At 40.4% G+C, this 21075-nt stretch overlaps 1 protein-coding gene across 2 annotated transcripts in view; it reads left to right on the plus strand.

Moving 5' to 3' along the window:
- Positions 1-21075, plus strand: part of PRKD1 (protein kinase D1) — a 146173-nt gene that overhangs the window by 100973 nt on the left and 24125 nt on the right. The window contains exons 5-10 of one of the 2 annotated variants that reach the window (XM_054162103.1): positions 733-756; positions 10945-11155; positions 13178-13255; positions 16731-16935; positions 19382-19505; positions 20299-20376. In XM_054162103.1, the coding sequence (XP_054018078.1) occupies positions 733-756; positions 10945-11155; positions 13178-13255; positions 16731-16935; positions 19382-19505; positions 20299-20376 (720 nt within the window). The remainder of the gene's footprint in view (positions 1-732; positions 757-10944; positions 11156-13177; positions 13256-16730; positions 16936-19381; positions 19506-20298; positions 20377-21075) is intronic. The other variant, XM_054162104.1, reaches the window with a different exon arrangement.

Raw genomic sequence — 21075 nt, forward strand, 5'->3', positions numbered from 1 at the left:
TATTGGTATTGACGTGGCACTTGAATCACTGGTAACAAAACATAACCTCTGTTTGGGACCACTGAATTCAGTTCTTCAAGTAGGACTAAAATGTTGGGTTTACCCCTATTTTCTGTAGAGTCAGAGCACATGAGAGAGAAAGGAGTTTCTGGAGATCTTTCATAAATGAAAATTATTAACTGTTGTCATTTCAGACTCTTGAACCAGAAAGAAGCCAACTTTAACTGACAATGCTAAATTTAACTTCTAAGTCAGGCTTCTGAAAAAATGCCACTGATGAATTCAAGAAGTTATGCCATAACTGATGGAATTGTGGCATTTGAAAAGTCTTTGAGACAGGATAATGTAGAATCCTGCAAAAGATATCTTAATTATCCTTTCTTAAAGAACTTCCACACGGAGACACAGTGTCAGTTTGGCTATCAATGTTTTCATTAGCCAATAAAGCATTTCATTTGAGCTGAAAATGGACTGGGGACTATATCTGAGTAGATCTTTAAAAACTCTGCTTTCAAAGAATGAAATCTGACCAATACCGGATGCTGTGGAACTCACATTTTTGCCTATGATAGCTCAAATGCAATTCTTGTGCATTCTGTTCTATAATATAGAATGAAGGTATGAAATAATCTCACAGTCATGCTTGCTTCTAAAGTAACATTATTTTCTGTCTTTTTCTCCCCCATATTTCTTTGTTCTGTTTTTTTCTTCTTTCCAACTTTACTCTCTCAGTCTCCTGTCAGCCCTGGCTATGAGGTATGTACTGGATTTACTCTACTCCCTACCACACTGTCAGGAGCATCATCTTCTATGGTTGTCAGTGTCAGTGTGAAGACATTCAGGAATTTAATCAGATTATAATTATTATAATTATTAGTATATTATTAGGATATTAGAATCTTCAGAACTCAGGAACATTTGTTTATCTTTTTGAAAGAGTATACCCCGTGTGAAACTCCCGAGTCCAGGTTCCAAAGTGAAGGTCATACATCATTCTTACGCTGAACAGTAAACTTAGTTAACATTAAAATATTTTGATACAAAAGTGGCCTTTTCATTTCCTAGACATGATTCAGTTCATGGGTTGGACTGAAGGCTTTTTCTACTAGTAGTAACACATTTTAACTTCACTTTTGGAACATTGGCAGTTTGCTGGAGTAATGTAGAAGATAAACATTCTCTTTTAAGCTGAACAAGCCTGATCTTTAACTTCTCACCAGCCATGAATACCTAGTATCATAGCACAACATAGTAGCTTTGTTTCAGAATATGGTTCCATTTCTGTGGAGGTAAACATGAAGAATCTACAGCTAACTTACAGCCATATCACAGAACTGTCAGAACTAGACAGATCCTTGTGGTCCCTGCCAACCCTCCTGCCATGGGCAGGGACACTTTCCACTAGATCAGGTTGCCCAGAGCCCTATCCAGCCTGGCCTTAAAAACATCCAGGGATGAGGCTTCTGCCACTTTCCTGGGCAAACTGTTCTAGTGTCTCACCACCCTCATGGTGAAGAACTTCTTTCTGACATCTAATCTGGAAGAAGTATCTTTAAAAGTATCAAGCCTAAACAAGAAAACAATATTTTTTTAATACATTCTTCTTGACAAAGGTTGTCCTCTTCCGCTTGCAGTAGGGATTTTCCAAGCTTGGTTGAAGTTTTGAAAGTTTTTGAAACTCTGAAATATTGGCATCTTTGCCTGGAAGCATGTATTTGAGATGTAGAGAAGAGTACATTTAGATTAGATGTTGGGAACAAGTTCTTTACCATGGAGGTAGCAGAACACTGGAACAGGTTGCCCAGGGAGGTAGTTGAGGCCCCATCCCTGGCGATGTTCAAGGTGAGGCTCGATGGAACTCTGGGCAACCTGATCTAGTTGAGGATGCCCCCCTGCAGAGGGGGTTGGACTAGATGACCTTTGGAGGTCCCTTCCAACCCAAACCATTCTATGATTCTGTAATTCTATGATTCTAAGAGTAGGCTTGGCAAATGTTTTTCTTTGAAGAAATAATACACAGTTAATCTGAGGGATATTTTGTTATGGTGAAATGCAGGTTATCATAGCCAAACATTGATCTCTTTGTAGGAAATAACTTTATTTCTTCCCAGGGCACATAGGTTCTTATTTTGATGTGCCCCAGAATTTCAGCTTCACAGAACACCTGTAAAAGAATACAAATCAGCATATATAGAACAAGAGGTTTGTAATATCTAAGATATTTTTATTTTCTGGATGTATGATTAGTGGATAGCGATGGATTACACTAAATGAACAGCAATTAAAAGTAGTAACAATGGAGGAAAAACAAAATCATGTTTCTTCAGTAACAAGAAAATATGCTAACCATCTATGTTTTTACTTCAAAATACATTTGTATGACACAATAGAATTTTATTTCTTTTTATTGTATATAAGTTTGCATTATTTTGGTAAGTTTGGGTCCTTCTCCTACAAGCAGTGAACGCTGATATGTTAAAGTCATTTTATGGACACACTGCATGTGGTTTTTCAGAAAAAGTCTAGCTGAGCTTTGCATTTAAAATAAGACCTCTGTGTCTCACAGGGCACAGGTAAGTGGAATAGTCCAGAGTTACTTACATATTTATTATCTTTGCTTTTTGATGAAGATGTGGGAATTGTTTTTTTTTACTAAATCGTTTGAAATGTAAGTGATTTTAGTTAAAAAGACCATTTGTGTATCCCTGGCTGAATACAAAGCACCAGGTGTTGCCTGGCTCTGTAGAATTGTTATAAGCAGAGCTGGCTTGAGGCTTTTCAGCTATATATAGAAAAGTGATTTTGCAAAACTAGGTCAATAGCATCTCTGGGAGGGAATCATGTTGAGGTGTAGGTGGCCATTTTCTCTTTCTCCCCTTGGTGTTCACCTCTTAATACAGCTGCTTGTTTCTCTTACTATACTGAAATAAGGAATCCTTGTTTCCAGTGACTCAAGTATTTCCTCTGGATGAAGCCTTCCTTTTCCACACTCAGACAGAAGATGCATCTCGTTTTCCCAGGTGCCTCCCCAGCTCACTGAATTGGAAAAATGGAGCCCTTGAGGGAAGGGTTAAAGAAGAGCTAGGGTATTGCAGCTGAGAGCATCTTCCTGCCTTAAGCCAGTTGCAATTAGTAGGAACCCTTTTCTAATGGCTAGAGGTCCTTAGGCTGAACAGCCTCAGAGGCAAAAAGAGTACTTCCTCTTGAAGAAAGACACTCAAGTTAGCAATGAATTAATACCACAGACAGCTGTGTTCTACTCTGTCACTCCCAAGTTACCCTTCCATGCCCCAGTGGCGTATGCTGCGCGTTCCTCTCTGTCCAATGGGAACTTATTTTCAGTGTGTTCATCTGTTTAATAAACACCCCTATGCTGTTCTGGTATGTTTGGAGGTTCCAACACTAGATGTTATTTAAAAATAATGAAAGTGTGAAATACAGGCAGTGGACTAAACCAATCCCAAGTAATGTTTACATTGACTTAGAGCCAGATCCACCAGGTGAATCTAGGGTCATGCACTGCATAGAAATGAGAATCAAGTACTCCGTGAATCTGCCACTGAGAGTTAATTATTTAAAGAGGAATTTAAGTTAATCCCACTACCTCTTAGGTGTGTATATATGTACATTATTTATTTATTATTTTAGTTTTCATGCTTTTGTACAATTATTTAAAATACTATAACATATTAAGAGTGAAAACCAGCTCAGAAAAAATATTTAAAATGCTGTTCCCCTTGTTCTAAAAGGGCTGAAACACCTCTGCTGTGAAGATAGACTGTGGGAGCTGGGGATGTTCAGCCTAGAGAAGACACTCGGGGACTTTACAGTTGCCTTCCAGTACCTGAAGGGATCTTAGAGAAAGGGATCACTTTTCATAAGGGTGTCTAGCAATAGAACAAGGGGGAATGGTTTGAAACTAAGGGAGAGTAGATTTAGACTGGATCTTAGGAAGAAGTTCTTCAATGTGAGGGTGGTGAGACTGGAACAGGTTGCCCCAGGAAGGTTGTGGATGACTCCTCCTCCTTGGGTATGTTTAAAGCAAGGTTGCATGAGGCCTTGAGCAGCCAAGTCTAGCTGAGAGGTGTCCCTGCCCATGGCTGGGATGTTGGAGTAGATGATCTTTCAAGGCCCTTTCCAACACAAGCCATTCTAAGATTCTGTGATATTCAAAGTCTAACTGAACCCTGAATTACAGCATTGTAGGGTACAGGAAGTAAAGTTGGAGTAATTTGGCTTACCTTACACACTGTGCTGTCATAAAATAATAATAGACCCTGTACTAGCTGCCATGCACTAAATACTGTAGGGATGAATTTCTTGTGACTAATTCAAACTACATTAGAACATTTCTGACCTAATTTGCCCCAATATGATTATTTCAGGAGTTCATTACAGCTAGATGAGCTCTAAAAGATGATCAAGTTAAAAGATGTATATTTAGGAAAGCATTAAGTTCAGTATTTTCCAAATATCTAGGAAGATAAGTACAAGATAAAATGGTAAACAGATTAAGATGTACCTGTTCTGAAATCTCATGTGCCATGTCTACTGATGTTTTTGAATACAACTTGTTTGTGATCCCTTAGAGAGGTTTTATGGATATTTGATTCTTCAGTTTGGAAGAGGAGAGAGATTCAGGTTGTTGTTGTGCTTAGGTAATTGCCACCTACTCTTAAATCCTCTATTTTGTTTTCAGGAAAGACATACAATAGAGTTGTCAGCTTGTAATCCTTCATGTAAGTCACCATGGCTGAAACTGAAGGCTTGTTAGATGCTCTGTGACTGAACAGTAGGAATTCCGTAGGAGTGTATGGTACATCTAAGCAAATGTATACTCAGAGCTAAGTTCAGCTAAGTTCTTGTTCCTAAGTACTAGCACAAGGGTTTGCACAGATTGAAAATACAAAAGATTGGCAAACACTGCAGCATGCACTTTACCATAGCATCTCTGAAACGTTGTTCATGTTAGCCCTGGGGCCTGTGAATTGGTACAAGATCCCAAAGTGTGATTTGCAGCACATCCTTTTATCAACACTTACCTGTCCTAAACACACTCACTGATGCCTTCCCTTCTCATATACAAGTTTGTTTTTCTGTGTTGGTAATATCCTACTGCCCCTAGACTTCCTCTCTTTAGAAAAACCTCTCCAGGCTGGTTTGTCTAGACCTTCTCTGCCCAGTGCCAAAACCTTTTCTAAACCAGTGGCTGTGCTTAAGACCAAAGACCTACAGGTTATCTCCGATTCAGTAAGGATGGTTTGGAGTCAGTGTCAAAAGCAATGCATTTATACAGGCATTTGGTAGGGAAAAAACAACAAAGGCAATATTCATGCATGCAAAGATTCCCTGAAGGGGTTTATCTTGAGTTATAACTTGTCTATGACATCTTTGTACCATGGTATGTGCCTTTTGTTTTTTCTTGCTAGTTTTCTGTGGAAAGCAGAACTGAGCTGCTGCGTTTGGCTTACGATGTGGGTATTCTAGTAATGCAAGAGACTTATGTGAAAAAGAATTATTACTTTAAATTATTAAAATGATGAAGCACAAAGCAGAAGATCAAGCCAAACCTAATATTTTTGAAGGAACTCGTGTCTGTAAGATGCAGCAAAAAATCTTTGTGCTGTATAAGTTCTACTATGCCTACTGGCACTAGCAAATCATTGTCAACAAAGGGCTTTTGTTTTGGGAAATCCTTGACTCTTGAGAAGTCACACAATGGCTGCTGAAACCCAGTAATCTTCTCTTATTACTTTGCAAAATAAGGCAGGTTACAGACGGAGCATTCAAGCCACTGTCTGCTGGTATTGATGTCTGAGTAGTGGAACAGGCTACATAATAATTTACATCTGTAGATAGCTTAATATTAACAGCTTGTGCTGAAGTCATTTCTTTGATGTGTTTACACATGTGACACTGAAGTGTTTTTCAGACCATAGCTGTCTAACTATGGTGCTTGTAAGATTAAATCATGCACTTGACTTAAAGAGAAGAGTGTGAGAAGCCTCGAAAGACAACACAGTTGATTGCAGTCTAAGTGTGGTATTTCAGTGTATTTAACTGAAGATTTGTTTCTTTGAATTCACATAATTGCAGCCACATAGTTTAATTTGTAGAAGTAAGTCAACATTTGCATTGCATTAAAAATATAGTAGTTCCTGTGGTTACAGAGATATCTAGCACCTCATTTGACAGTAGCTTCCTGTGAAGAAATTGTATATGAACATATTAAGGCTTTTATCCTCTGCCTTCAGTGTAGGAAGGAAACACATGTTTCAACAAGTATGCTTCAGCACTGAAAGTGAAGCTTCATGTGGACAGTTAGCACTGTTTGTTTTTTTAAAACACATTACTCAGTTGTCCAAGTAATTTATAGAAAGTAGCTCTGTGGTGGGTTGAGGATCAAAAGAAACCCTAAAGCTGCCACAAGCTCATAATAGTTTCTTTTGTTAAGGCAAGCATTCCAAAATTATAGGAGTACCTTTGTTGTTTCTGGTTGGGTTGGAAGGAATCACTGAGGATCATCTAGTTCAACCCTGCCTGCTAAAACAGGTTTGCCTAGAGCACATTGCACAGGAACACATCCAGAGAAGGAGACTCTACAACCTGTCTGGGCAGCCTGTTCCAGTCACTCCCAAAAGAAATAAAATAATTCCTTTTGTTTAGATGGAACATCCTGTGTGCTAGTTTGTACCTGTTGCCCCTTGTTCTGTTACTGGGTGACACTGAGAAGACACTGGCACCATCCTCTTGATACTCTCCCTTTAAATATTGGTAAGCATTGATAAGATCCCCTCTCAATCTTCTATTCTCCAGGTTAAACAGCCCCAGGTCTCTCAGCCTTTTACACAGAAACACAGTGACAGAGGTTGGAAGAGACCTCTGGGGATCTAGTCCAACCCCCCTGCTAAGGCAGATTAACAGAAAAGAATAGGATGTGTAATATGTTCTCTTCTGAGTGAAGGTTACCAACTTAAATGTTTCTGCAAGCATCATTTAAAGTAAAATGATCAAATGTCAAAATGTAAGTATTTTTATTCTGTCTCCTTGAACATGAAGCTCTTCAGCACAGTTTTGTCAGAATCCCTGGGACTTTCTTTTAGTGGGACTCTTGAAACCTTTTAAAAGAAGTCAGGCAGACAGCAGTCTGGTTTATGTTTTAGGTTAGCCTGTGCAGCTGGGTTGCAGGAATGATCCTTGCCTTTGTTCCCAAGAGGCCAACTCTGCATCCAGGCAGACAGCCTTCTTGCTTCCCATCAGTCCTTTTAGTTCCTAAAGTTTCTTTGATTTCTGTGCCTGAGACAAATATATCTGGTGCTAGAAGACAGTCAAGCTCACTGAAGTAAGAACAGCTGTATCCATTGACAGGAAATCAGTATTTATTTCCATTTCTTTACTGTGTTTTGCAATGGATATGGACAAGGTAAAAATTGACAGGAGAGTTCTACTGATGTGTGAGGTACCTTTGGGGTAACAGTATTACAGAGCACTGTCTCCTTCCTGCAGTGACAGGGTTCTGTACAATGACTTTCTGCTTCTTGCTAGTGTAGACAAATTGTTGCATCCTTGAATAGCTTTTAACAAAGCTATAAATAAACCATGAGTAGCTTCACTATATTCCAAAAGTTGGAAGTAATTGAACAAAGAGGACTGGCTGGAGGGCCGAGCCCAGAGAGTGGTAGTGAATGGTGCCACATCCAGCTGGCAGCCAGTCACCAGTGGTGTGCCCCAGGGATCAGTACTGGGCCCCTTGCTCTTTAACATCTTTATTGATGATCTGGACGAGGGCATCGAGTCCATCATCAGTAAATTTGCTGATGACACCAAGCTGGGGGCAGGAGTTGATCTGCTGGAGGGTAGAGAGGCTCTGCAGAGGGACCTCGACAGGCTGGGCAGATGGGCAGAGTCCAACGGCATGAGATTTAATACATCCAAGTGCCGGGTTCTGCACATTGGCCACAGCAACCCCATGCAGAGCTACAGGCTGGGGTCAGAGTGGCTGGAGAGCAGTCAGGCTGAGAGGGACCTGGGGGTGCTGGTCGACGGTAGACTGAACATGAGCCTGCAGTGTGCCCAGGCAGCTAAGAGGGCCAATGGCATCCTGGCCTGCATCAGGAACAGTGTGGCCAGCAGGAGCAGGGAGGTCATTCTGCCCCTGTACACTGCACTGGTTAGGCCGCACCTCGAGTACTGTGTCCAGTTCTGGGCCCCTCAGTTTAGGAAGGATGTTGACTTGCTGGAACGAGTCCAGAGAAGAGCAACAAAGTTGGTGAGGGGTTTGGAACATAAGCCCTACGAGGAGAGGCTGAGGGAGCTGGGGTTGCTTAGCCTGGAGAAGAGGAGACTCAGGGGTGACCTTATTACTCTCTACAACTACCTGAAGGGAGGTTGTAGACAGACGGATGTTGGTCTCTTCTCCCAGGCAAGCAGTACCAGAACAAGAGGACACAGTCTCAGGCTGCGCCAGGGGAGATTCAGGCTGGATGTTAGAAAAAAGTTCTATACAGAAAGAGTGATTGCACATTGGAATGGGCTGCCTGGGGAGGTGGTGGAGTCGCCATCGCTGGAGGTTTTTAGGAGAAGACTTGACGGGGTGCTTGGTGCCGTGGGTTAGCTGCTTGGGCGGAGTTGGATTGGTTGATGGGTTGGACGCGATGATCTTGAAGGTCTCTTCCAACCTGGTTTATTCTATGTATTCTATGTATTCTATGTATTCTATGAGGGGCAATGCATCTGCTAGCAAAACACAAGAGTGAGCAAACATGGATTCTATGACATATTCTCATGGTTTAAAGGATAACTGAACTGAACTCTATGGATGTGACAAGTGTGGCTTGGTTGGACATCCATATAGTTAAATATGTGCACATGTTTTTTTCTGTTTGTTGTCACTTGGAAAGTCATATTCTGAGCTGTTAAAATACAGATTACCTTGCTGAGATGCTTGTTCTAAGGGACTGTTTAGTGTTTGGAGCCATGCAGGCTGTTAGTTTCCATGGTGTAATCCAGTTAAATAATTGTTTCCTGGGCAGTTTCCAGATTTGCTGAGTCAGTAGCCTGGCTGACAACTGGGAAAAACTAATTTCTCTAGGCACAGTGGCCAAAGAAGAAGGTGCTTTGTGGAAGAGTGTGTTACTTTTGTAGAAGAAATGGTGTAGTTCCTGATTATCTTTTCCTTCAGGGGCTTTAAATAGTGGCATGTGTCTGATGCTGGGAGTGGTAGAAGTTGAAGCTGAGGGCTATTGGTGCATTTTGGAAGATACTGAGAAGCTTGTCATTGACAAGAGAGGAGATAATCCTAAGCAGACATCAGAGGTTTGTTGAGTGATGCTCTGACTGCTGCTCCTATGAATTACCTGTCACCAGCTTCCTTTCCCTTGCTGCCTCTGAGCAGTGCAGAGTCCTACATTGCCTCCAGCTGGAAGAGGGAAGGAATGCAAGTCCAGTCTGAGCATGCAGAAGAGAGACCAGAACCATGACTGCTGATCTTTTCTAGTATGGGAGAAGGTGAAACTTAGCTTTACTTCTTACTTCACCTGAAGACGCTGTAAATGAAGAGTTGTGTAGCAGCCCAGTGCTTGCGAATGGCAAGGAATATCTGAAAAACCTCTTGTGTAAACACAAAAAGCTGAGACAGATTTCCTGCAAAGAAAATATTCAGGCCTACTTCATTTTGAGGTGCAGGTGGTGAAATTGGGTTCATTTGTTACTGAGCTTGCTATGCATTCTCAGTTTATTACTTTTAACAGAAATAGAAGCAGCAGTTTGAATATTAAGGTCACGATGAAGGCAAAGCCTGAATCTCCTTTAGGTTCTTCTGCTATCAGAATGACTTTCAAATACCTCTTTCTTGCAGGATTCTCAGACAGAAGCATACAGAAATGTATTTCTAAATAATCACCCTTCTCAGACAAAGAATTTCCTGTAACATTATTAGTTTGAAGGAAAACTGTTGTTTTGAGGAAAGCCAGTCTGAAGCTGCAGCTACTACAACTTTTTGAACAGTTCAGGCTCATTGGGAATTATTCATTTTCTAGCCTTAGATTATTTGCAGATGATGGCAAGAAGATGCTGAGTTTTAAGTGATCAAGCTGCTTCTTGCCAATTTTTTTTTCCTCCTTTCCATGTTAACTGTGAGTGTAGTTTGGCTGTTTCTCAAGGGCAATTCTTAGGAGAAGTTAGTTTCCTGAGTCAGTTGCTTCCTGGGGTAATTACCATAATTACATCTAAACGAATTTAGTAGAGAAAATAAGGTAGCTTGTTTCTTTCAGGGATTCTTTGCATTCCATAGCTTAGTCTGTGTGCCTCATTTCATATATATACACACACACACATAGATATATAGATGCACACACACACATATATATATGCTCATTTAAATACCTATTTAATCTGTTGTGCATTATCTAAATGTGGTAAGGTTAGTGACTGTAAAAGTTGCAAATAAAGGGAAAGGAAATTACTAAATCTGTTTGCTATCAAAACCTGCATGCACTTTTAGATTAAGGTAATGATTTTCTTAATGCTTATGCAAAAAAAAATACACAGTCCTTGGAAGTTACTCTTGATGCAAAACAGAAAAGGAAAGGTACAAATGGTTTGTGTTTTGATCAGAGCAGAAAATGCTTTTCTGGGGAATCTTCAGTGAATATTTTCATTTTGATTTTTTTTTTTTAAATTTATTTTTATTTATTTTTAATATGAAACCTCATTTCATCCTCAGTGTGAAATGTATGTCAGTAGTGTTGGCAAAGATATTGTTTGATACCCACCCAGTTTTTCCGAAGCAGTCTGAGGAGGATTATGTTGCACGTTCTATTAATTTGTAAAAGCACATTACTTTTTCATGACTTACTGTTCTTGAGGTGAGTATGCATATGGCACTCTTAAAAATGAATAAACCATGGTCATGTGAAATGTTCTTTTTATGTGTTTATTTCACAGCAAAAGACATCTTCGGAATCCTTCACTGGGCGAGAGAAGAGATCAAATTCACAGTCCTACATTGGACGACCGATCCAGCTAGACAAAATCTTATTATCCAAGGTTAAAGTGCCTCACACTTTTGTCATCCACTCTTACACACGGCCAACAGTTTGCCAGTACTGTAAGAAGCTTCTCAAAGGGCTTTTTAGACAGGGTTTGCAGTGCAAAGGTAAGTAAATGCCCTTTAGGAACATAAAAGCTAAGCATAATAAAATTAGCAAATTAGCATTGGAGTAGTTACTCTGTAACCCTTTTAATGATTTCTTCACCACACTGTTCAGGTCTGGGCACATGTACCAATGCATTGGATTAAGGTGGAAGCAAAATTACAGTAAGAGTTGTTCTGCAGGAGCTGGCTGTATGGCTGTTCATTCTTCCCCTGTGATGTACCTGCAGTAGCTTGTATCTTTTTCATTGAGGTGCAAACCGTCTTGAGTTTGGCACTGGGTGAGCCTGTGCTCACAGGCAGAATAGTTCACACAGAGGGCTATGTTCTTATCTTCATTGTTTTCAGTCTACAGTCTTAGATTCACAAGTTCACAGACTGCATCACATTGGAAGGGACCCTCAAAGGTCATCTTGTCCAGCCCCCCTGCAGTGAGGAGAGACACCTCCCAACTACATCAGGCTGCCCAGTGCCGCATCAGGACTGATCCTGAATGTCTTCTAGGGCAGGGCCTCAACCACATCCCTGAGCAACTTGTTCCAGTGTTTCACTACACTCATTGTACAGAACTTCCTCTACTAGTTCAACCTAAACCTACTCTGTTCCAGTTTAAAACCATTGCCCCTCAACCTATCACTAGAAGCCCTTCTAAATAGTCCTTCTCCAGCCTTCCTGTAGGTCCCCTTCATGTTGCAGTTTGAGTTGAAGCATGTTCCTGAGTCCCAGCAATTCAGAGCTATGGGGAAGTTGTGATGGAAATAAAATATGATGAGCTTATATGAGAATGTTAAACATTTTTTCAATTGACTAATGTGCTTTCAACTCCCATGGTGTTGTACCTTAGCCGGTGCCAAAGTGAATCAAGCCTCTTGGACTGGAGCCTAGATTACTGGCTCACTTTTGCCAGCTTGAGTGTCCATAAATACAAAGTGTTGTCCATGCTGTGTTGTTAGATAACATTGCCTAACAGATCCTTGAAATCACTTTCCTCCCATTAAAGCACATCATAATGATCATACAATTAATCAGGATACTTTGTCTTGCTTCTTTGAACTATCAACCTTGCAAAAACTCAAAGTTGTATTCATTTAACTTGGGATGTGCTGCTGAAGTGATTTCAGTAAAGCAAAATCTCTATGAAGGCATCACCTCTTTCAGTTCATATGGAATCCCAGTGTTGAAGCAATTATTAACTTGTTTTGGCTATTTTTTAAATATTTAGCTACAGTTTGGTACTTCTGAGCCTCACCCAGTTGTGGTAGTTTTAGGTTATGCCTTTAAAAAGTTAATGGGGGGGGGGGGGGGGAAATTTCAACCCACCACACCAGTTAACTAATTACAAGGACACAGACATCTTTATTGTATTTATTCCTTCCTAACTCTTTGATTTTCCAGGTGTGTTACTAAGTTATAACTCTTAGTTTAAGCCAAATGTGTTCATAAGCCAAAAGAAAACAGTTAAAATGACATCTAATGAAGTGCTGCTTACACATATGAGAAAAGTATAGGCAGAGTGAAATAAAAATAGCTGGAAAATAAGGAAGGTATTGAAGTTCTCAAGAAGTTGCTCAGCAATGCAAAGAACAAATATTTTCTCACTTAAAATTGTTGGCTGTGTTTCTGCTGTTTCAGTTTTCAGTCTTCAGCATTCTCTTTGTCAGGCATTTCAGCTGTAGTGTATACACTGTAACCTGATCTGCTTCTTTCACTGGAAAAAGCAGCTCTGGTTTTCCAGGCAAGTGCTCAGGTCTTTTGCTTGCTTCCCTAGAAGAGGTGAGCACACACTTCAGCTGCAGCTAGTGCCTCAGTAGTGCTTTGCTTTCCTCTTCCAGCATTTTTATCTTGTCCCTTCCACTGGCAGGTGGCATGAGGCCCAACTAAGGAATGCGCCCTGACATGTAAACTCTGTGTAAGTGGGGTAGGGTTTGACATTTATAGGCTGGATAGCAGGAAGAAGTATAATTGTCCCTCAGAAAAGAAGTAATTTTACTCTATGCCTTTTTTTTTCCCTTTTCTTCTTCCCAGACTGTAGGTTCAACTGCCACAAACGCTGTGCTCCAAAAGTACCAAATAACTGCCTGGGAGAAGTTGCCATTAATGGGGGTAAGTTGCCTTAACAGTTATTCTGGCACTGTTTAAACCAACAGTTAAATGCAAGAGAAGTGCAAAACTCAGCCATGCACAAAGCCATGTTTTTCCTTTGCTTGGGAGGGGTCTTTCCTCTGCAATATTTCTGTTGTATGTTGAAGTGTGGGAGGGAGGAACCCTATGAGTGGCTCATACACCAGTGCATGTGTATTCCATATAGTTGGCACTGAGAGATTCAGTGTAAGGGGGGCGGGGAGAAAGATAGTGTTTGTTTTAGGATGATCTTCCTGAGAAGGAAAAGTATACCTGGAAAAACTGAGAAGGCCCTCCAGGAAAAGATTCCTGCTTACTGTAGGTTTAAAACTAACCATATCCAATGCCAGAAATAAAAGCTTGGATATCTGTTGGTTTTTTCATATGCGTGCTGTTGATTTTGTGTCAAGTGCAGGAATGTATGGGGAGGCTTGACAGACGGTACTGGAGGAAAAAAGAGTGGTTGTAGATGAGTTGTTGATTGCCTTGAAAATGTCACTTCTCTATGTGATAAGGGAATGAGAAGTGTGGTGAAGTGTGCAGTTTCTGATGCGTATTTACCACATTAAGTTGTCAGCCTAAACTGCTTCTCAGGTTAATAAAGTATAGGCATCCTTTTCCAAACATCAAATTGGTGATCTAATTTATTGGAGAATCAAGAATTTCCAACATGAGGAAGGCTGACAAATATTTTTCATTGTATTTCTCATAGTAGCGTGACTGTGTCACAACAAATTCGTTGTGTTTAATGGCAATTAGCCTAGGCAAAAATACTCAGCGTCCAACTTGAAATGTGATAAATGATTTTCTGGAAGGTTGATGTTCCACTCCTACTGCATGTCTTGTCTGATGTATGTCATCATGACACCCCTTCAAGTCACTGGTAGCTTATTTATTTTTAATCTTTACACTGAGACCCCACTTCGAATACTGTGTCCAGTTCTTGCATCCCCATCATAAGGACACAGAGCTGCTGGAGCGAGTCCAGAGGAGGGCCACAAAGATGATCCAAGGGCTGCAACACCTCTGCTGTGAGGATGGGCTGAGGGAGCTGAGGTTGTTCAGCCTAGAGAAGACTCCAGGGTGACTTGATAGCTGCCTTCCAATACAGGAAGGGATCCTACAGGAAGACTGGAGGGGGAGTTTGCATAAGGGTGTCTAGCAATAGGACAAGGGGCAATGGTTTTAGGATGAGAGAGAGTAGGTTTAGAGTGGATCTTAGGAAGAATTTCTTCAGTACAAGGGTGGTGAGACTCTGGAATAGGCTACCCAGGGAGATTGTGGATGCCTCTTACTTGGGAGTGTTCAAGGCCAGGTTGGATGAGGCCTTCAGTAGCCAAGTCTAGTTGAGAGGTGTCCCTGCCGATGGTGGGGAGGTTGGAGTAGATGATCTCTAAGGTTCTTTCCAACCTAAGCCATCCTGTGAGTCCATTATTAACCATTCCATAACACAACTGTTTTTTCAGGACTGTACATAAAAATTGCTTATCGTAGTTCACAGTTTGATTTTCACATCCAAGAACTGAACATACAGCATTATATATTAATACACCATTATATATTAATATTAATTCTGTTGAGAACTGTGTAGCATTTCCCTGAGATTTTCAGACAGAGAGAGTAAATAAATCTGCTTATAAATGGTAATTGTTTTTCCTGCATGGGTGCAGGAGAGAGAGAAGTACAAAACAGAATTCTAGGAGAAGACAGGAAGGCAAGCCTTGTTTCTGGAGAGCTGGACTAAATGAACAAAATTCACTCTTTCTGTCTGATGGAGTTGTATTGCATCCCTGCAACATACCCTCAGTACCTCCTCCTCACCTTTGCCTTGCAGGCAAGATGCTACTGTTGTTGACTTGCCTCCAACATGTTAATATCACACTGTTGGAAGCAGTGGTTTGTCAGAGGAAAAGCTGAGTGAGGATAGCTTATATTAGGCCATTTGGGGTGAGAATACGTACTCCAAGTTTACTCCAACTTGAAGCTCTCCATCTTAAAATTTATAGCATTTGACTGTTCCTCACCAAATAGCATTCATAGAATGGTATTGATAGTGTCAAAATAGAATGTTTGTGTGTCATAAACTACTGATATAGGGTCCTTAGGATTATCAAAGACAATTTCATCCTGGTATCTCATTTCTGGTTTTGCAGTAATTTGGTTCACATTATTTTCAAACTTAATGAATAAAATACAATATCTGTCACTGACCATCTGCTCTGTGATACATCTCCCTCAAAATAGTAAGTGAAGGAAGAGCTAAACCAATAAAATTCTAAGTATGGTCTCATTAATAAGCACATTAAATACTTAATGTAGGAGGTTATTTTTAACTGATTGTGGGGGTTTTAAAAATAGAGATTGAAAAACTGTTGTAGGAATAGCAAAGAGAGAGCCTAGCACTGTAAAATGTCATATGTGACTGAATGACTGTTTCTGCTGGAGATGAACTATAAATGTGGCTCTTAATCATACATCAGTAACTTATATCCAAATATTTTAAGACTACTGTACATAGAAACAAACCTTTCAGCTGTGCACTTCCAATCTGAATGAAAAGCCATCAATTCAAAACATTTTGCTGTCAGTCACTCCAGCATGCTTTTTCTTTGGGGCATAGTCTACATTGACTGTCAAGAATCTTCCTCCAAACAATTAGGCAAAAGTTTCCCAGTGAGAAACTGGTGTCCTCCATGTGATTTTAACCTTAATTCTAATTCGTGAAACACTGCAGACATCCCAGCAAGATGAGTGCTGTCTTTACGGCCTAAGAGTACTGATGGTTTCAGCATGTTAAATCACAGCCTGTATGGCAGCAGACTGAGTTTCAAAAAAATAGGTCTTTTTAATGTAGGTCTTAGAGTAATCCTATTTATCTGAGATCACAGAATGTTAGGGGATGGAAGGGACCTCAAGAGATCATCCAGTCCAACCCCCCTGCCAAAGAAGGGTCACCTATACCAGGTCACACTGGAACTCACCCAGGTAGGTCTCGAGTATCTCCAGAGAGGGAGACTCCCCAACCCCTCTGGGTAGCCTGTTCCAGTGTTCTGTCACCCTCAAAGTGAAATAATTCTTCCTTCTGTTTCCATGGAACTTCCTGTGCTACTTCCACCTGTTGCCCCTTGTCCTGTCATTGGGCATTGCCGAGAAGAGCCTGGTTCCATCCTCTTGGCACTCACCCTTTACATATTTATAAACATGAATGAGGTCTACCCTCAGTCTCCTCCAAGCTAAAGAGCCCCATCCCTGGAGGTTTTTAAGACCAGGCTGGATGTGGCTCTGAGCAACCCGATGTAGTGTGAGGTGTCCCTGCCCGTGGCAGGGGGTTGGAACTAGGTGATCCTTGAGGTCCCTTCCAACCCTGATAATTCTGTGACTGTGACTCTATGTGCCAGGATGCTGTGCTGGGAGTATTGCTTGTTTTCAGATAATGACTTTTAAAATGATATTTCAGATCTTCTTAGTCCTGGGGCGGAGTCTGATGTAGTCATGGAAGAAGGGAGTGATGACAATGACAGTGAAAGAAACAGTGGTTTTATAGATGACATGGAAGAATCTATAGCTCACGATTCTGAGATGTCAGTGACAGAATGCCATAGTGACATTGGGGACATGCAGGACGCTGATCCGGATCATGATGAGTCTAACAGGATGATCAGGTGAGCTGGGGAGCGAGGGCACCTTCCCTCTTCTTTTGTGTTCTGTGAAGTATCATGCCTAGGACTCAAGGAGGAATCTGCATGGACACTATTCTCACTCATTGAGAATGGAGAGCTAGTGATACTTGATGGTTCTGAAAGTGCAATTAAATTGCTTCATTGAATATATGCATTAGGAATTTCATAGAAGCTTAAAAATCCTTGTCAGCTTGAAGCAGCAACCAAAATCTGATTCAGGAGTAATTGTTACTGGTCTGTTCTCTTATGAAAATTATGTTGTGAAACTATTTCTGCATGAGCAGTAGAGAAAAAGATACAGTTTTTAGTTTTACTTACTTATTTTCCCAAGCATTCTTTTCCCTGACTAATAATGGAATGCTTGGTCACTTAAATGAAGAACAACAACAAAAAATGTCTAAGTGGCCCTGATATAATCAGCTCTGGATTAATTGTTTGCATTTTCAGATACCTGTAGAAAGAAGGAGAGTTTGACAAACTTGAAGTAGTAGTTTAAAGCAAGTTACAAACTGGATTATGGTTTGAAATGACTAATCAAGAAAGAAAATAGGAATTGAGTTGTGCAACCTAGCTCAGAAATGTCTGAAGAGAACATTATTCACTTACTGGAACTGTACAAAATAGTCAGGGAAAAAAGTAGGAATTGTTCATTGCCAGGGAACCTACAAATGAATTAAGATCCTTTCAGCTGTGATTTCTGTGATGCAAGGAATCTGTACCTCGAAGAATTAGGGAATATTTTTCTTACCAGGACCTGATTTGACCTGCAGTTTCCTCTTTTATTTTGCTTACCAGGAGTCTGTTTCAAAGCAATCCATTTCAGCAATATGCACTTTTACCTCCTGCAGCAGTGAACTGTTTTTCTTGCTGCTACATTCATCTGCATGGGCACTCTCAATAGACACCTCGTGTCACTGGAGCATAAGCCTGTCTTTATGGCACAAAATCAGTGTCATGATACGATTTTGACATTCAGAATGTAATAAATGGACAGCATTGCAGGGTTTAGAAATAGAGATACCCAATTTTAATTAATCAAAAAATTAATAACCAGGGTGCATGTTTTAGTTAGTCAAAGGGCATCTCTGTATTTGCTTCCCACAAGCATAATAGTAGTATTTGTAATTAATTGTAATGTAATACCTTCCCACAGTTATTTCTAAGGGTAGGCTCCACACCCAAGAATTATTTTAACAGTATACTGAATACAAATAAAAAAAGTAAGCCTCACGTCAGTACACACAGAAGTGGTTAAAAACAGCAACGGCAGCTCATTTGATCCATTTTAGGCAAGGAAGAGGTGGTATCTCTATGTAAAAGTCTTAATGAAGCTTTAAGACAGCACACTGCATTTTGATTGAAAGCTGCTCATTCTTAACATATTTCTTATTTCTAGTATGCATTTCGTAGTATCATAGTATCACTCAGGGTTGCAAGGGACCACAAGGATCATCTAGTTCCAACCCCCCTGCCATGGGCAGGGATACCCCACACTAGATCAGGCTGATTTCAGTGAATCAAGGCCATCTGCAGATATCCACAGTCACAACTGTAGAAACCTAAGATATTATTGTTTTCCTGGGCAGTTTCTGCCCATTTTTCTGTTGTTGTTGTTGGAGTTGTGCACCTACAGCTCTGCAGGCAGGACAGCTCTCTGTACTGTTTCCATGTACAACACAGCATCTCTGTTTAAAGTTCTGCCTGGGATAACTAAGTATTTAGGTTTAGGATTGGAGCAGTTTATGAGTCCATATTCCATTATGCAGAATCTACTTTAGGAATTTACCTCTTAATGGGAAAGAAAGTGGGAAGATGGGCTTGGTTACTTCTTACACCTCTCCAACTAGATAGTCCAGTTTTTATCTGATGGTGCTGTCAGTCATACTGCCGAGTTCCCAACCCTTCCCAACATACTGTATGTTAGCCAAGTGGTGTAATTTCAGTACGTGTACCCTGGAGTGCAAGGCAGTGAGACTTTAAGTCTTTGAGGATAAACTATATCAGCTTAAACCTCTTTCCCTGAGTGGTTCCAGCAGATTCTCTGCTGTGCTCTGTGAAGGTATGTGCAGCTAGGCAGCTGACACATTTTCTGCTCTGTAAATCATTGTCACTCCACTGCATGTTCAAACCCAAGAAAGATCACAGGACAGTAATCTGATGGACAGTGTTTACTTAGATTATGAGAGAGTCAAGATCAAGTAGTGCTCTGAATCATGCATAGCACAGCCTTGAGCTGTGGCTTCCACACCCTAGCTGAGGCCCTACTCATTTACCAGCAAAGCAGTGTCCGGTCCAGGTCTGGTAGTGATGCTAAATATAAATGTGGTATCAGATAGGTAGAGAGAGAGAGATTGTTTTAAAAGATTTTTTTTTTCTATTTGTCCAAACTTACCTCCTTTCTAAAAGCCTTTCTTGATTTATTTTGAAGCCCTTCAACCAGCAACAATATTCCATTAATGAGAGTGGTACAATCTGTGAAGCACACAAAAAGGAGGAGTAGCACAGTAATGAAGGAAGGTTGGATGGTTCACTATACGAGCAAGGACACACTGGTAAGAAACATTAAGGAAGACATTAAGCAAACCCTAACAATACTTCAATAATTTACAGCCACTCATGGAAGGCGTTTTTTGCAGTATTTGTGACTCTTGAAGCCCTGACTCTTGTCCTAAGTGAGGACTGGCAGTGCTTGTAAGAAACAGGAGAAAGTTCAAACCAAAAAAAATGTCTGTGTATATCACTTGCATTATCATAGGCAGCAAAAAGTGAAGACATTCTAGAGAAAGTGAAAAATAATGTTAACACCTTAGGGGCATGGAAAGTAGCTTTTGTGTTCCAGCTGAAGTGTCCTAGATAGATATCTTACTGCTGGCTAAATTGAAACTTTGGTAGACAAGATTTAGTGTAGAAAAAAAGTTACTTCCATTTCGACCTGCTCAAACAGGAATAAAGACTTCAGTATGTGGCCTTCTAAAGCAAACCGAGGTGTTAAAACTGGTACAAGAAGAAAGTTTACTTATTTTAGCATCACACCTGTAGCAAATAGTGCTGAATTAATGCAGACATGACAGTGACACCCTGAATTTTTTAAACTTGGACAATGTGAACAGAGCTTGGTTATTATCAGAACAACAGAAAGGAACTCTATAATGAAGAGTTTAGATTTATATCCTCAACTCAAATAGAAAGGCCTCATAAACATTTGTAACAGCAAATAAATCTTTATCCTTCCCATCTCTTCAAACATAAGCAAAGCATGGTGGAAGTGATGCTTGTGAGAAAGGAGCATTTTATTAATTCACTCAGCAAATGGTAGAAAGAGTTTTCCCTTGTGTTTCATTGCAGAGGAAACGACACTACTGGAGACTGGACAGCAAATGCATTACACTCTTTCAAAATGATACTGGAAGCAAATATTACAAAGTAAGGAATACTGTTCAGTATCCTTTTGTACCAGGAGAACCTGGTTAATTCTCCTCTTCCTCTTCCTCTTCCTCTTCCTCTTCCTCTTCCTCTTCCTCTTCCTCTTCCTCTTCCTCTTCCTCTTCCTCTTCCTCTTCCTCTTCCTCTTCCTCTTCCTCTTCCTCTTCCTCTTCCTCTTCCTCTTCCTCTTCCTCTTCCTCTTCCTCTTCCTCTTCCTCTTCTCTTCAATATAAGGAATGAAAAGATACTTACCAAAAGTCTGCTGGTAGTATCTATGTTTGATCTATGTTTGTTTTCATGCATATCCATTCACTGATTTAATTCTGTGCTTTGGACATTCTGTTGTGACATTTTGGTTGTAAAAGGTTCTTGTAATGCTTACATCCTTTTACCTGCAGCAGTTAAACTCCTTAGGCATCAGTGCAATGAATTTTAATAATGACAAGTGTCTTTTTCATATGGCTTCCTCTTGGGGAAATATGTCATTGAAACATAATGAAGCAATCAAGTTTACACTTGTATGGAAGGTGGATTTGGAATCTTAATGCTGGATAGATTTGTTCTGCAGATAACTAATTGCAAATATTTTGTGTTTTTAAATAAGGAGTCAACAATGTTTTGTTGTTTGATGGAGTTCTGTTGATACATGGGTGGTCCTGCTCTTTTCTGCCAGCATCTTACTGGTCTCTTTTATAAGTG

The sequence above is a fragment of the Dryobates pubescens genome, chromosome 5 (assembly GCF_014839835.1).
Source record: "Dryobates pubescens isolate bDryPub1 chromosome 5, bDryPub1.pri, whole genome shotgun sequence".
NCBI classification, from domain to species: domain Eukaryota; kingdom Metazoa; phylum Chordata; class Aves; order Piciformes; family Picidae; genus Dryobates; species Dryobates pubescens.